Below are 17,800 nucleotides of genomic sequence, written 5' to 3'. Positions count from 1 at the left end.
TTGCCATGGCCTTCACAGTCTCCTGACCTCAACATAATTGAAAATCTATGGATAGACCTTAAAAGAGCAGTGCGTGACAGACAGCCCAGAAATCTCAAAGAACTGGAAGACTTTTGTAAGGAAGAATGGGCGAAGATACCTCCAACAAGAATTGAAAGACTCTTGGCTGGCTACAAAAAGCGTTTACAAGCTGTGATACTTGCCAAAGGGGGCAGTACAAGGTATTAACTCTGCAGGGTGCCCAAACTTTTGCAGATGCCATTTTTTGTTTTCTGTTATTTTGAAAGTGTAAATGATGGAAATAAAATCTAACTTTTTTTTTGACATATTATAATCTGTCATTTGATGCCTTTTGGAGATTTTTCCATCTTTTCTTGGCTTCTTTATGCACATTAATACAAATTACCAGGGGTGCCCAAACTTTCGAGCCCCACTGTAAATGGAATTCAGCCATCATTCACTTTATTATTTATACCAGTGCTTTGGACAATGAAGACTAAATAAAAGGAAAAGTAACCCTTTTGTACTTTTGGACTACTGTGACATGTCAAAAAGTCTTCTGTGAAAAAGGCCCATCAAGATTATTATCTCTGCATCAAAGCCCTGCTTACACTGGTGCATTTCAAAGGGCAGCCCATTGTATAGGATGTTTGTGTTTAAGCCATGAGTCAGAAGTCCTTACTTACTTATAATGCTATCAACTTCTTATTTATTTATGTATCCATACATCCATCCATTCAATCTCTGTGCACAGTTATTTCAGTTTCTCTACTTACCTTGATGCCTACGTAGTCTATAGGGATGATGGGGCTCTCCAGCGAGGGCAGGCTGGCCTCATCCAAAGGCTCTCCCACCATTACTTTTGTTGCCACATTGATAAAGTCCACACCGATTGTTTTTGATACAAAAGGGAAGGAGCGTGATGCCCGCAGATTACACTCTATCACCTAAAAGGGTACACAACACAAACAGTAATTTCCAAAAAGCAAAAAGACACCCATTTTTTGCAGACTAGATAGATCAGTGCACAAATTGGCTAAGGCTAATCAAAAAATAAACACACTCAGTGCAAATATGTAAATTCACAAAGCATAAACATCTTGGCCAGAGTGAGTACATGCATATTTCCTGTTTGTGTGCTGTAGCTGGAACTTCAAAACTGAAGGCAACATCATTGATCATGAAATCCATCCACCTTTGCAAATTATTCTGAACACAAGGTGATTTCAATTTGGGTGTAAATTGCATTTGCTGCATCTAGGTGTGAAAATGTCGATCTATCATTTAGTCATACCTCGAGAGTTATTACCTACCATAACATCATTGCCTTTAACCAGAAATTGAGTGTTAAAGGGCCCCGAAATTTCAAATGCTTGCGCAATTTTCCGGGTGGAAATCTTAACCTGAAAGCAATGAAAAAAGAACACACAGATACAACATTTGTAAGGCTGTCTTGACCAGTTTTATCCCATAATATCGCTAAATGCACAAATGGAGAGCATTTTTTTTTGGCTGTACTTTGTGGTTTACATGCACACAACATATGAGAGAAACTACTGATTTCCGATTGAATATCAATTGGGTCATTAAAATAAAATTATAGTATAATTGATATGGTTTGAGTGTGAATGCTGAGGCTTAACTTACCTTTTCTAGCGCCCCCTGGCTAATAGTTTGGGTTGGTAGCATTAGAGTGGCATCTCCTGAGTGTACCCCCGCATCTTCCACATGCTCCGTTATGGCATGGACCAGCACCTGGACACAGACACACAGTGATTATGTCTCACTTGCAGCATTTGCATGTAGGTCATAGCTACTGACATGTTGGTTGATTGAATGATTGCGATGGTGTTTATTCTTGTCGGTTTTTTTTTTTTTATGTGACTGGTTGACTACAAAATTGAATTGCCCTTTAGGGATAAATAAAGTTGTTTGAACTCAACTTTCACATCCTCCATTCTCTGATGAACATTTTTCAGACTTAGAGGCAGAAGGCCTTCAGGCTTTATGTGTTTATAACACTTTTGCACTGTATGTCACAGTGCAAAATAGTACACAAAAATGTACTATGTGTCAACATATAGTGTGCCAGTTCAAAAACAGTGAGTGTTGAGTTGTGCATTTGGAGGAAATTAATAAATTCAATCAGGTCAGATTAAAAGTCTGCTCGGGACAAACGGACTATATTTCTTGATGGACTACGTAGGAAACAATGTACACAGATGTGCAGTGTCAAAAGAATAACTTCCAACTCTTCACCCACAGGAAAGGAGATTTGTATCACCAAGCAACGCTGTGCGAGTGTGTGTGTCTGTAAATGAGCTGCCATGTCATTAGCTCATTTAAACTGCTGCTAACCACAGCATTCATTAGCACTCTTCAGATAGAGCCTGTAATTAATACATATTATCTCTGACACACACACACACACACACACACTAAGGCCTGTTTGGTATTCAATGAATGGACAGCTTGTTAATGTGATACTGAAGATAAGGAAGGGGCTGTATTCAGGGAAAGTAGAGAGAGAAAATCTATTATACAATTGGATTGCCCACGTTCTAACTAACACCCTTGAAATGACTCCCACAGCCTAAACAATAGAAAACAGACCGGGCGTTCAGGACAAGTACTTAGGTGGCTCCGTTGCCTAATGCAACTTACAATGCGAACAATTATACAGTTATATAAGTTTTCAAAACCAGCTCATGGTTAAGGGACTGTTAACGTACAGGAATGATCCCTCTGAGAGGTTCTACATTTTCCCAGAATGCCTTTCAACACCCCACAGAAAAAGAGAACCAGATTGTGTGCATCTTTATATTAGTAATAATAATAGTATGTGTGAAAAGAAGTAAAATCAGATGACTTTGTTTTGAATAATCATTACGGTATGATATAGTTTCTTCACACAAAAAAAGCAATAACCTTGTTAAAATGTCTTAAAAATAAACTCATTGAAATAACCAGAATCTATGAATATTCAAATATTGTTAATTTCACTGCTGGACACAAGATGTCTCCTACTTCAATGAAAAATGTATGTCCACTGGAGGTTTCACGTTTCAACATCACATGTGGCATGTGTAAGTTGCATACTGGACCATGATTGGCTGCTGTACTAGTTTGACGTCACAAAATCATGCTCGTACATTCACGTGTTAAACTGAAGCCCTTTCTCATTTACCAAATTTAAACCTCCTCAATCCTCGGGCTTGTGACCCGGAAATCATTCTCAGTGTGCCATGTTGAAGGACGTTCAATTCCTAAAATGCACATCGAGGAGCGAGGGCCTCTGAGGAGTTATAATCGATGATACACGGATGTTTCCTCTGCGGAAGTCTTTTTACCCGTGGCATGTAAACAAAGCAAGAGCAAGAGGAGGAAAGAAAGAGAGAAAAGGGGAGCGAGTGATAATAGAGTAATATCCGTGATTAATCTAACATTACGGATCGGGCCGGTCGGATAATATAAATTAACATGATTAATAGCGGGTGGGTGAAATAATACACAACCAACAAAGAAATATTATTTATGTTGTCTAAAATGTGAACAACAGCTGCTGTCGGACAGACAGCTTCATTTGTAAGTGTGTCTAGAGAGATGTTCGAGAAACAGCTTATTTCAGAGGTAAAATGTCTAGTTTGGTTTAAAGTTTGGCTGCTTAAATGTCCAACGAAATAGGCTGCATTGACATTACTGCGCGTATGGAAACATTTACAAGCAGCCTCTCCTAATCATTAAAGTAAATCGTTATAGAAAACACTCATAGGGCCTACATTAATACAATAAGCCTACATCATTTAAAAAGCAACGCTGCCTACAGGGACTGTAGAGGGGCAGGCAAATGTCCAGACGGGTCTCTTAATCAGAGAAAATAATTAATTCAGGTGGGTGGAAGGTGGATGATTTTAAGTTTACAGACGGATTCGGATGAAGAGCTGATCCACGCATTAATAATAGTGCATTTGTGTGTAGCCTATATAATATACTGTAGCATACCCTATATACAGTATTTGTATAGTTCTTTTCATACAAACATTTATAGTGTTTTACACTAAAATAGCCTATAAAGACTATAGCCATATACTGTTTATGTAGGCTATAGGCATATCATAAATACTGTATATATGTATATACATATAATACAACAAATAAAAATGTACAACCCCCATACATTCTTATCACATTTTGCCACGTTGTGAAATGAATTCAAAGTAAATATACAGAAGTTGTCATGAACACTTCTGCTCCTCCGACAGAGAACATAAAATACAGCGTATGACAAAACAGCTGATGCAGTTGTGCTGCACGTCATATTTAATTGACGACTCTTTTAATGACTGCTGTAAGGCAGAGATGTCTCATGTTTGTTAAATGCCTGTTGCCTCAACTCCTCTCTCCTCGGCTCAAATCTCTTGTGGGCGGGACTAAGACTCAAGGAGAACAAGGCGAGGAATCGAGGAGAGGAATTGGGGATGCACTAAATGGGAATTGGGAAAGGGCTTGAGACTGAAGGTGAGCATGGGGGAACTTTACCCCTTCAAAAGGTGAATTTGAAAACCGCCTTCTAGTGTCACACTCTGCACATACTATATACAGTGGCTTGCACAGGTTTACACACCCATGCTAAAGTTGACTAAAAAGAGGAATAAAAAAACATTGTTTGGGTTTTGATATTAATGCCTTAATTAAAAAATTAGGAAAAATCCAACCTTTAAGGACACCAATTTTCTTTGTGAATGAATAATGTATCGTAAATAAATAAATCTCTAGGTATGGTAAAGGGTATGTGATGATGTGGGGCTATTTTAATTCCAAAGGCCAAGGGAACTTTATCAGGATGCATAGTATCCTGGATCCATGAAATAACTGGCCTTTAAAAATAAAAATCTGCCTGCCTCTATGGGAATTTAACATAGGGGTGTACTTACTTATGCCCCTTATATTATTTATTTACGATACATTGGTGTCCTTAAAGGTTGGATTTTTCCTTTTTTTATTAATGCATTAAGATAAATTTCCAAAATATGTTTTTTTATTCCTCTTTTTAGTCAGCTTTAGCATGGGTGTTTTAACTTATGCAAGCCACTGTATACAATATTATACTATATTATGCATAATACTTTCTGAATTTTACAACATTACAAAAACTGTACTCTGTTTTATTTTGGAATTTTCTAATAATTCTGTGCAATAAATTAAGTTGAGCAATATGGTTGCATATTTATAATGGAGCAACACAGAGCAGAAGAAACTTCAAAGTCAAAGAAAATGACAGATCTGTGGCCCACGTCAATCAGATATGGACAGTATGTTGAACAAGAATCATTTCAATATGGCCTAAACTGATCTAATCTAAAAAGAAAAAATAATTTAGTATCACCACTTTTCTGCATTTTGGTTTTAATGTATTCCATTCTCCCAATCAGATCTGTCTGGGCTGTAATGTCGTTTCGCCGAAGACGAATGAGATTACTTCCACTTTATTCATCTACTGGGCTCCATATCTCCATTTAAACTGACTAAATAATGCCAGGCTACAGAGATAACAATGATAATGTTATAAATAAATTAAAATATGGTCAAACAGGGTGTCAATATGAATAAAAAGCAGATACAAATAATGTTTTCCAGGCTGTTACACTGTGCAACATGATGTTACATTATGTAGAAGATAATTACTAACAAGTAATATTCTAAATAAAATCACACTCACTTTTTATCTTCTGGCGCTTCGAGTAATTACTGCAGGCAGAAAATAATAATACGCCTGGTGCATGTTGTATATTTAACCTGCAATGGCAAGGCTTCTTCACATACACAGGATGGCAACACAGTGGTATTAAGAAGAGTAAGACAAAAGCTCATAAAACTAGACAGAACGTGTCAGTAAAGTCTCACCTTGCCACCTTTTGCCACAGCATCCACCTCTACCTCCCTGGCACCGCTAATGAACTTGGTGATGACCACTGGATGCTCCTGGAAGAAAGACAGCAGGATGTTTATTCTATTAATTATTTAAAAGGGGAAAAACCCCACCTGAATGAGGTTGTTGCCTATTGTGTGTATTGCAGTCTCTAACATTTTAGTTAATGAAGATTGTTATCTTGGCTCTGTGCTCCAACACAATGGATTTGAAATCTTGCAATGACTCCATGGTAACTTTTGAGTGTGTTCACATGAATACAGAAAAATATTTCTGCTCAGCTAAAGCAACCAATGAGTTTTTGTTTGCATCATATAGTTTAATGTTCTTGACTAGTTATGTTTGTTACCAGACCCCAATCCAACTCTGCCTGTGACTCACTTTCTCAAGACTAGACTGTAGGCAAAACAAACAAAAAGTGAAGATGGTTGTAGTACAGGCCTGGCAAAGCATCTCCAGGGAAGTGCCTGCTGATGTGTATGGGTCATAGACTTCAAACAAGAAACTTCATTTACTGCAAAGGATTTGAAACCAAATATTAACTATGATGTCTTTTTTCAGTTGGTCAATTTACATTTGATGTCTTAAAATTAGGACTTTGTATTACAATTTCTACAAATCCTGCACTGCTCACCTGACGTGGAGATTAGCACCCCTTAGATTAAAGCTAAAAGGTCATCAATTTAACCTGATGGTCAATGTTTCACTTTGAATCCAATGTGCTGGAGTACACAGCCAACAAAAACAATGTGTCACTACTATTCAAATACCTTAAAAGACTTCACTGTGTGCACATGTTGTAGGACTTGAATGTGATAGAAGAGTATTGCATTATTGCTCTTATAAAACCTGTGAAACTACTATTAAATGGCTTGCTTTGTTGTTTTGAAGGTGTAATATGGAATATGGAATGTGGAATGTGTGTATGCCTTTAGTCCCAGGTAGGGGCCCTTGAAGGGGCCAGGTGCCTCAAAGCCACCAAGGGATTTAGTGAAGTAGAGATGCACACACAATACTAGCCAACAGCCATGACAGCTGGTAGCATCAGTTAATTGAAAGCTGAGGGATAACGCAATGCGGAAGTGTGTGTGTGTGTGTGTGTGTGTGTGTGTGTGTGAGAAAGAGAGAGTGACCACTTGTCCTAACATGCAATACAATTCAAGACAAGTGAAAAATGAAAAGCTAAGGTGTGACTTATTGAGGCAATATTTCTCTCTTACATGTGCAGGCATACACACGCAGAGTTAACACTGATCTCACCTGGGACACCTGAGTTGCCTCCCCCAAGAAGCGTTTCATCTCCTCTTCTCCGTACACAACGTTCATCGCAGAGCCACTGGTGAGATGCAAGCAGAAGAGGGAGAGAGAGAAAAGAGAGTGAGGGAGAGAAAGCAAAAGGCCACAGGAGAGGAAGAGAAGCAAGCAAAGACTGGAACATACAAGCTTCAAATGATCGTTCAAAACACTCATTATCTCTACGTTGCATCACTATTACCATCGGGAACAAGGTCTGGAAACAGTTAAAATAAGGAGTGAGAGAGAGAAGAACAGCTATTTAGGTCGAAAAGCACTCCAGGCTCTTGAAAACGAGTTCAGAGCTTAGTCATTAAAAAACAACAGATTTAGGCTAGTTTTGTTGTGGTGGTTGTTATTTTTGATTCTAGACTTCAAAAGGAGGGGTTGAGAGAAACAGGACAGAGAAAGGCCAAATGCTTGGGTCAGATTTGTATTGCTTAGCTATCTGTATCTCTATCTCTCAGAGGCAGACATATGTCCAACCCCAAAATAAATACTCACCCTTCATTTGTGATTCATATGCATTTACATTCAGGCATATCCTTGACTTAGATGCAACCTAGTTTCTGCATGCCTGTTCTCAGAATTTTCAAATGAATCCAATCATTTAGAAGTTTGGTACATCACCATCCAACACTTACAACATCATGAACATATGGCAGAAGTGAAAACAATAATTAAAACAATAATAATACTGAAAGGACCAAAATAAGTGAACAAATAAATAAATATAGATAGGAAAAAAAAAAGATAGATATATATGATAGATATATATATATATAGTAAAGAAAATACAAATAAAATAAATAAATCTTGATGTACATTACAGCGCACATTCCCAACACAAATCAGACATATTTCATTCTTATTCTCCCACTGCCTCCCCCATATCTGCACTCCTTAACAGTTCCAGAAATATCTTCCAAATGTTATAAAATTCAGAAGCCCTCTTTCTAACAATATAGGTCAATTTCTCAAGAGCCAAACTCGATGTTAAGTTATTTAACCAGTGGTTATAAGACGGGCACCCAACATTCTTCCAACATAAGGCTATACAGCGTTTGGCCTATAGTAAACAAAGGTCAACCATTTTTCTTTCCTTACAAGATAAAGTACAGTCATCTGGATAAATGCCTAAAATACATAACTTACAGGGGAAGTTGTGATCTGAGATATATACTTTAACACTGAGTTCCAAAATGTTTGAATCTCTTCACATGTCCATAAGCAGTGATATAATGTACCCTGGTGAGTATTACACTTATAACATAGATCAAATATATTAGGATCAAATGTATTTAATTGTACAGGGGAGATGTATGTCCGCATTGTCCAATTAAATTGTATCATTCTCAATCGAGTGTTGATGGCTTGAGTGTGTGTTTTTAAACATATTTTACTCCATTCAATAAGTGAAATATCTTCTTGTAAGTCACGTATCCACTCCTGTCTTTTACTATCAGTTTTCCTTATGGTTTTCAACCAACAAGTTATAAAACTGGGAGACCAGTCTTTTACCAAAACAGAGTATTAATCCTCATATACATCCTGTAGTTTCACTATGCCCTTGTTACACCATGCTTTAAAACCCATGTCGTTCTTAGCTGGGGCGAAGTGTTCATTACCCCAGATTGGGGAGAAACAGGACAACCCTGGAGAGTCATCCAGCATTTTTTGTACTTCATGCCAAACAACAATAGTGTTTTTTACAAAAGGATTAGTAGTACTTTTCTTTAATGTTTTAAAAGAAGCTGAGTATAGATAGCTATTCAATGACAAACCTTTTGAGGACAGTTTTTCAATTTCTAACCAGGGAAAGAAAACATATTTCGAAAACCAAAACATTGTGGTCCTCAACTGAGCAGCCCAGTAATACCATTCTAGATTTGGCAATTGTAGCCCTCCCCTGTCATAAGGTAAATATAAGAGGGAGAGTCTGAGTCTTGGGTTCCTATTGTTCCAGATGAAATTAGAAAGAAGCTTTCTGGTCTTAGGAAAAAAAGGAGGAGGAGGGGCCTAAATAAAAAATTTAGGTAATATCTTTATTATGTTTATCCTGCCCAGTAAAGACAGCGGCAGTGTTGTCCACCTAGTGATCTCTTCCGACACCTCTACTACCATGGGCTCATAATTGGCTGAGCTAAGATTACTTATCTTTGGAGTTATTCTGATGCCCAAATATTTAAATCCCTCTGTGGCATTCACGAAGGGGTGGGATACTACTGGTTTCTTCCTCTCGTTTTTATTTAAAAACATAATAGATTACTTTTCTTTGTTCACTTTGAACCCAGAGATACTACCAAATTGATTGAACAACTCCAAGAGAGATGGTATCGATTCTGCAAGATGTGATAAAAACACAATAGTATCATCAGTGTGCATTGCTGTGTTGTGTACAATATCCCCGGTCTTAATACCATGGATTGAGAGTTGTGATCTAATCGCTATTGCTAAAGGTTCCATGACTATTACAAATAGTAGAGGTGAAATTGGTGACCCTTGCCTTGTGCCTTGAAAAAACTCAAAAGGCTGAGAGATGAGGTTATTAGTAGATACCATTGCAGAAGAATCAAGTAAAATTTCGACCCATCTACGAAAGTACTCACCAAATCCAAAATGCTTAAGCACCTCGAGTAGATAGGGCCATTTGACTCGGTTGAACGCCTTTTCCGCATCGACTGATAGTATTGCAGTATCAGCGGACTCTTCACATTCGTGGATTATATTAAGAACTCTCCTCACATTGTGGTTCCCCTGACGATTTTGGACAAAACCATTCTGGTCTCCATGTATAATGGCTGGTAGAACCCTCTCCAGTCTCATAGCCAGAACCTTAGCTATAATCTTTAGAAGAAATGTTTTTAATACTATTCTACATACTGTATGATGTTATGAAGAGTAAAAAAACTGGCCCAGTGTTGGTCCCTGAGAATATTGAGTCAGAACTGTAAGTACTCAATAAGTGATACTATTTTACTCAGCAGTAACAGTAGTAGTAGCAAAAGTGCAGAAGTGCTGTGTTAATTTGATCTTCTTTGCCTAAAAATAGTCAAATTAAATATTTTTATACCAGTGGGCGACAAAAAGTCATGACTTTAGCTATCACGTGAGTGAAGAGTGGGAGTTATTTTAAAGAAGACTGACCACTTTTTCCCTCTCTGCAGACTGCAAAGAGAGGGCGTCGTTTTAGGCAACTTATGTAAAATTGTCCTAATGTAAATCAAACACTGGATCTAGGTAAGATTGATTTTGTTTATGATGACATTATGTTAGTGAGGGTAGTGTGCTAGCTTCCCTCTCCTGTATGTCTGTTTCGCTTTTGCCGGGCGCATTCGCTGTGCTGAGTGACCTTGATGACCTTAACTGGTAACATGTAACTTCAAATACTAACGTGAGCATGTTCGCTCGGTGTTAATTACTGTAACTGTAATCACCAGTGTAACATCTTGTGTTGGTGAAGGGTGTGTCCTCGCTCCCCTCTCGCTGTACACATCGGCCCATGCTCTTGCTCAGGCTAACTTGGAGGGTCGCTATCAAGAGTGTGGGGACGGATATTGACAGCTATTGTGCCAGTGAAGAAAGTGTTCTCGCTTTCCTCTCACTGCATGTACTGTTTATTATTTTAATCTGCTAGTTAAAGTTACAGATTAAATACGGCACTATACGTGTATTTCGGTTATTTTTCCGTGTTATTCGGGCATTACGGTTTGTATGGCTCCTCTTCATCCCGAAGATGCCCACGACCTCTGCTCCCCTTGTCTTGGGGTTGAACATCTAAGGGATGGCCTCTCAGAGGAACCCTGCATGAACTGCAGCTACATGCCCCGCACAGTGAGGGCTGCTAGGCTGGCCAAGGTGGAACTCCTGGGGGGGGGGTCATTCTGACTTGTCTTTTTCAGAGCAGTTGACCCCAGCCCAACCTACCCTATCCAAGCGTCGGACCGCGGAGGCTGTGGGTGCTCCTTCCAGGAAGAAGGCTAAGTCTAGCAGGCTGTCTGCTAAGGTAAATTTGCTGACCGCTGTGCTGGACCAGATGAAGTCTCTCCTACTCGATTTATAGCTACAGGCAATGTTTTTACCAAGAGGGCGGAACCAGGTCGCGGACTTCCTCTCTCGTCAAGAGCCTCCACCGGGGGAGTGGCGGCTTCATCCAGATGTGGTACACAGGATCTGGGGTCTCTTCGGCAGGGCAGAAATAGATATTTTCGCCTCGGAGATGTCGACCCATTGCCACCTATGGTTTTCTTTGATGGAGAAGAACAGCCCTCTTGGCCAGGATGCTCTGGCTCATGTGTGGCCAGAGGGCCTTCTCTATGCCTTTCCACAGTTTCCTCTCATCTTGCCGACGCTTGTCAGAGTGCTTCATCAGGGCCACAGGCTTCTTCTGGTGGCCCCCTTCTGGCCATCCAGGACTTGGTTCTCCTTGCTTCACAGACTCTGCTACAAGGCGCCCTGGCGCCTCCCCAGCAGGAAGGACCTCCTGTCTCAGTCAGGGGGTAGGATTTGGCATCCTGACCCCTGCCGCCTTCAGCTGTGGGTTTGGCTGCTGAAGGGCCCAACCCGCTGTTGACAGATTGCATAGAGCCTGTCAGGAATACTATCCTGAATGCCAGAGCACTGTCTACCTGTCTGCAGTACGGGAACAGGTGGAAACTGTGTTTCCGAGTTGTGTACGGCTTGTAATTATGACCCAGTGCATTGTTCTGTGCCTGCCGTCCTTGAGTTTCTGCAGACCCTCCTGGATGGTGGCCGGTCTCCCTCTACCCTAAGAGTCTATGTGGCTGCCATTTCGTCGCAGCATGTTGCGGTTGACAATGACACTGTAGGGAAAAAAATGGGCTCTGAGGTTGTGTCCCACGAGTGCCCCAAGGGCTCCTGCATGGGACCTGCCTCTGGTGCTGGACACCTTATGCTCGCCTCCCTTTGAACCCTTGGCACAGGCAGAGCTGAGGTGGTTGGGCTGACAACCACCACAAGCTCCTCCCTAAAGTGCTGGCACGCTCACACCTCAATCAGCCTATCCAACTGGCACGATTGGACCCCAGTTTCGGAGAAAGAATTCCTTAGAACTACTGTGCATTTGCATTTCACTCAGGACTGTATACAGTGAAGGAATTAGACACATTGTTAATGTTTAAGCTATGGATTGACATTTTGGAAAATGTTTTACTTGGAATGGTATTTCTCGCTTGAACATATTTAAGGGCTAAATACTTTTAGTTTTAGTGTCTGTGTGTGTGCATTTTACCGTTATGAAATATGACGCATGAATCTGACGAGGAAGAGTGTTTTGGAGTGGAAATGCGTGAGTTTGTGCATATGTACTGAGGCGGAGAAGAACATTAAAAACCATTAACAAGTATGTCAAAAGGGAAGAGTGAAAATGCTTTAGGGATGGGAAAAGATCAGAGGGAGTTCACCCTACGCAGGAGAGGAGAGGCTCACATGCCTTATTAACAGTATCCGGTAAAGCATACGTCATTCATACATACATTACATACATACATCACGGCTTGCATGTAAAACCATAAAAAGTCCAACGCTCCCTTATACACAAGTTTCTGCTCAGTGACAAAGCCCTGATGAATACAGGGTCTCATCACAACATCTGCTGGACAAAAATGTCACTGCAAGATTGGAGATGTAATTTGAGTAAAGTTCATTAATCATCAGAAGTGAATTAGTTATTAAGAAAGTCAATGTTTTTTTTTAATTTCATGCCTTAGCCAATCAGGACTGAAGCATTTTCTTCCCTGTTATTTCTTAATATACTTTATTGGCTAGAAATTAAACACATGGAAAAATATATATACCAAATTTTAGACAAAACAATGGGCTTGTTATTGATTAAGGTGTTGAAGAATCAGCCACTACATTCCCGATTAAGGGCCTGCTGATATGATAATCTTATCCACTTCAACTTCAGAGAATGTTGGCTGACGTGTGTTGAAACTTACCTGAGAACATAGGAGGGGCGCAGCAGACAGGGATAGCCCACTTGGTTGGCGAAGGCAAAGGCGTCTTCCTGTGGAGGAAAAGAAAAGCACAGCAGATGTTGTAAGCTTTATTTACTGTATCGACTAAGATAAGAATGATAATGTAGAGCGAGCTGGTCATTATTGCGAATGAAACCCCGAAAGGATGATCGTGGAGGGGTCTTGAATCACCCTGAAGCTTATTAAATGGCTACTTAATAAAGAAATCCATTAGTATTTGACACAAAATACTGATTAAAAAATTATTTTATTGATTTAAAAGTGGTCCTCCAAAGTCTATGATCTAAACTTCTTCCATAGAATGCCGTAATTAATCAGAATCAAGCATTCAACAAAGCATTGTAATATGTCCTAAAAGTGATGCCAGAAATCCTCCAGAATGGTATGTCACACCTTGGAGCCACTTATTAACACATGTTAACTTCTGATGAAGTGGCATTAAGCTCTTGGAATTAAACTGTTTTGTCTGTCTTGATGAATATTTTTCAGTTATTAGTTTAAATAAACAAGTAGTAAAATGTGGTTAAAATTGAGGCAAATGCAGGACAAATATTGAAAAGGTTTTCACTGTTGGAAAAAATGTGGAGGTTTGAAATGTAAACCCATTTGATTGCTCCATGACTTACATTTACTGAGGTACAAACTCTTTTGAGGCAGACAATTTTAACAAACACAAAATCATATATAATTCAACAAAAAAGTAACTTAAAAAATAAAACACAAAAAAGCATTTCGTAAAATAATAGTAAAGAATGGCTGTAAAAGATGAACACCAATTTGGTTGATCCCTGACGTGGAAAACTCCATCATATATCACCCATCATCAGTCTTCTTTGAGCTTTGTTTTGTATTCATCTTTATGCAACTCTCCGTGTATTATTCATTAAGGAATTCACAATGTTTGAACGCTGTATGATTAGAGCCACTTGAGACAGAAAACAGAGAATCAATATCAAATCAAGGGTGTGTGTTTGCGCTTGTCTTTGTAACAAACCCTCTCATACAGCAAGCATCATTTTATACAATTTAAAGGCTTCAAGAAAGAAAGGTATTCACCCATGTCTGCCAAGAAAAGGAGTAATCAAAAGAGTAAAAGGGAGAGTATAAGTGATCCAACAGTCCTAAAGTGGCACTTCAATTTATCTCCCTTTTGACTTTCTTTCCTTGCATTCAGTTATCATGAGGAATGAGAGAAGAAAGAAAATGAGTCATGGAAGGAGTCTAGCAGAAAGAGAGAGGCTGTGTGTCATCATCATCGCTCTCTCTCCATCTCTCTGCAGGTTTAGCCTCTTTCTGGCCAGGTGGGATACCATTAAAAAACACAAAATAGCTTCCCAGAGATGCAAGAACCATCTACTGGAGTTATTCCAGCCCTATAAAAACAAACAATTTCTTCACGATAGGCAGGGAAATAGAATATGTAGGTAGACTCTGGAGAGACACAGAACTTTGTCTGTGTGCAACGGCTAATCGTTCCTCAGTGGTGAACCGGGGAACGTGCAAAAGCGGGACCCAAAGTGTAACGGTGGGGAGGCAAACGTCAGTAAATATCGAGAAGTGTGAGCTGCAAGGTCTGTGGTACATTGCCATTGCAAATATCCCATTAACATTGACAGAGTTAAAGCGCCAAGTCAACGTAGACCATTGGTCTACGTTGACTATAGCGCCCCCTAATGGCCGATCTTCACCAAATTTGGTACAGAGCTTCAGAGCGTCAAGCCAAACAAGCATCACAAGTTTCATGTTGATAGCAATTACTACGGTAGAAAAATTGCAATCGCAAATGTCCCATTTACATCCATTGAGTTATTTGCCAAAACACATAAACGTTGATTATAGCGCCCCCTAATGGCTGATATTCGCCAAATTTGGTACAGAGCATCGTAGTGCGATGTTGAATAATAATCTCACGCTGATAGCATTTAATTTGGCAGAGATATGCTAAAGTTTGTGTTTCGTAGCTAGCTTTGAAATTTTGTTTGGTCGTCAATTGCACATAGCTTAACATAGCAAAATTCTTTTGATAACTTTTGGGCAGGTCCACCTGGAGATGCTACGTACCAGGTTTCGTGCAGATCGGTCGCACGGCCTAGGAGGAGTTCGAAAAAGTTGCTTTTGCACATTGGGAAAAACTTCTTAGCGGACATGGGCATGGCCTACGTTTGACGTCATTATAGCCCCACCTAGTGGTCCATATGTGTAATTTTAGGTATGTGAGGTCCATGAACGATTGTACATCTACAATGTAAATTTGAAGTTGCTCACAGTAGTGGAAGTGGTGAATCCAAACCTGGGACACATAGGCCACGCCCACTTTGACCAATCAGTATCCCACTGTAGGTGTGGCCTCATGAGCAGCCCTAGATGGTACCCTCAAAATTTCGTAAAAATCGAATGAGCCGTTCATGAAATATATAAACCTTTTGTACTTGTAGCGCCCCCTAGTGGCCATTTTTTGTAAAGTTAGTTTCGCATTAATACCATTTATTTTGGCCGAGATATGGCAAAGTTCGTGTTTTCGTAGCTAGCTACACAAATTTGTTTGTGCGTAATTTGCGCAATTTTTTTGTCAAGTTGGTCTGGAGATGCTACGTACCAAGTCTGTGCAGATCGGTCGCACAGTCTAGGAGGACTTCGAAAAAATAGGTTTACGATAAATCACGATTTTTCGTTCATAAAAGTCTAGGCGGAAATGGGCGTGGCCTATATCAGGAGATTCAGCTGAATTCAAGGAACGCGTGGATATGTGTATTTTTAATGTGTGATGTATCGTTTGGGAGTTATAGGGCCAAACACGTTTTTGCTGCTATAGCGCCATCATTTTTTTTCTGAGGTCCCTGCAGGGATCTGGACCAGTCCTGAAAATGGCACCCCCACCATGTACAGTTTAGGCTGTAGCGGGATTTTTAGGTTGAGAAAAATAATAATAAAAAACCTCCGCTGGATCTGTGAACCGCGTTGCCTTGCAAACACGGTTCCCAGCCCCCTTGGGCTTGGACCCCTAAAAAGCTAAATCATCATCAGACGATAGCCGATGGGTTCTGAGTTTGCATTTCGGACAATGCATTCCGCCTCTTTTCCTCTCCACACAAACTATTTAACTGCACGCAACTAAAGCCCGCTCAAACAAAAATAAAAATTACCTACATGGGACTGTCTTTTAAAAGCAAACATAATTAGCTTGAACTAACATTTTCCAAACACCCTGAGCTACCGCCTAACTCATTTTCTGGTGGAAACCCTGATACCGTTACTCAGGGAAATCCTCCTTTTACAAATTGTTGACAAAAGACAGCCTGCAAAAACACATGAGCAGTCAAAGCAACTAGACTTAGCTAACTGGAGTATTATCTTAGATCAAAAGTAATAATATGACACTCAAAAACTTTTACATACCTTGTACAGAAGCAATTTTAGCATATTATCACAATGCATATCACAAAATATCATGCTACAATACTGTACATCATAAACACCCCTACTATCCATTATTTATTTGTTTCCTCTCACCAGGGAGCTGAGGGCCCTCCATGGGGCTTGGGCCACCTTGAGGTCATCTAGTATACTGGAGAAGACTGAGCGTTCCTCAGCACGGTCGATCTGCAGGGGGCTCGTCCCCAGAATCTTCACCCCACTGAGGTGCAACGGGACAGCCAGGTTGTTGGGGATCTGGCCTCCGACTGACACAATGCTGCCAGAGCAACCCTGGAGAGAAGAGGATGAAAAAAGAAGAATGTGTGAGATAAACAGAACAGCAGGTAGAAAACAAGAATAAGGATAAGGAGAAAAGGACAGTAGAAGGGGAGACCTCCTGCCACAGGCCTATCAACCAAGATTAACTGTCTGAAACCTGTGGCTGCTTCCAATTATTCTGGCCACTGATCACATAGTGAAAATACGAGACAAACAAAAACAGTTGATTTTGGTCGTGCCATGAGTTATGGCAAGTTATCACAAGGGACTGTGTGTGTGTGTGTGTGTGTGTTTCTTTTAATAACAGCATGCAGCCCCTTTTCCTGTCTAGCTGATTCAGGGGGGGATGTGGTTTCCATGGCAATGCCAGGTTGTATCTCTTCATTATGGACCTGCTCTCATGCTCTTGTCAGGGGTTTATCTCCATGCTCTAATGCCGTATTTATCTCTCACACACGAATTATGTATCATCATTATATATAATATACACATATATATATATATATATACACACACACATATATATACACACACACACATATATATACACACACACACATATATATATATATATATATATATACACACACACATATATATATAGCCACATTTACTATGAATGTTACGGAGAGGTCAGCAAACCTTGAAAAACCATTAAAAACCCACACATCTGTAACTAAAGAAACCTAAGCTCTTAAATCTTAATAAGCCAGCATAATAAATTATGTTTCTGTTTCCAGTTTCTGTTAAGACAGAGAGAGCGAGAGAGAGAGAGAGAGAGGGGGGATTTGTTTGTCTGCTTTCAATGGCAAGACCATCTTGGAGGATAAGGCAGAAAAAGCTGCACGTTGTGAGTTTATATTTAAATATGAATCAGCATAGAGGT

General features: G+C 39.8%; 1 protein-coding gene across 1 annotated transcript in view; it reads right to left on the bottom strand.

Annotated features, from left to right (window-relative positions):
* Window positions 1-17,800, bottom strand: part of cps1 (carbamoyl-phosphate synthase 1, mitochondrial) — a 65,366-nt gene that overhangs the window by 14,192 nt on the left and 33,374 nt on the right. The window contains exons 26-32 of the mRNA XM_078261656.1: window positions 16,732-16,926; window positions 13,183-13,250; window positions 7,190-7,265; window positions 5,905-5,982; window positions 1,648-1,755; window positions 1,314-1,403; window positions 777-947 (exon numbers count right to left, since the gene is read on the bottom strand). Of these exons, the coding sequence (XP_078117782.1) occupies window positions 777-947; window positions 1,314-1,403; window positions 1,648-1,755; window positions 5,905-5,982; window positions 7,190-7,265; window positions 13,183-13,250; window positions 16,732-16,926 (786 nt within the window). The remainder of the gene's footprint in view (window positions 1-776; window positions 948-1,313; window positions 1,404-1,647; window positions 1,756-5,904; window positions 5,983-7,189; window positions 7,266-13,182; window positions 13,251-16,731; window positions 16,927-17,800) is intronic.

This window comes from Sander vitreus, chromosome 11, assembly GCF_031162955.1.
Source record: "Sander vitreus isolate 19-12246 chromosome 11, sanVit1, whole genome shotgun sequence".
In the NCBI taxonomy this organism is placed as follows: Eukaryota; Metazoa; Chordata; class Actinopteri; order Perciformes; family Percidae; genus Sander; species Sander vitreus.
This window is presented reverse-complemented; position numbering and strand designations above follow the sequence as displayed.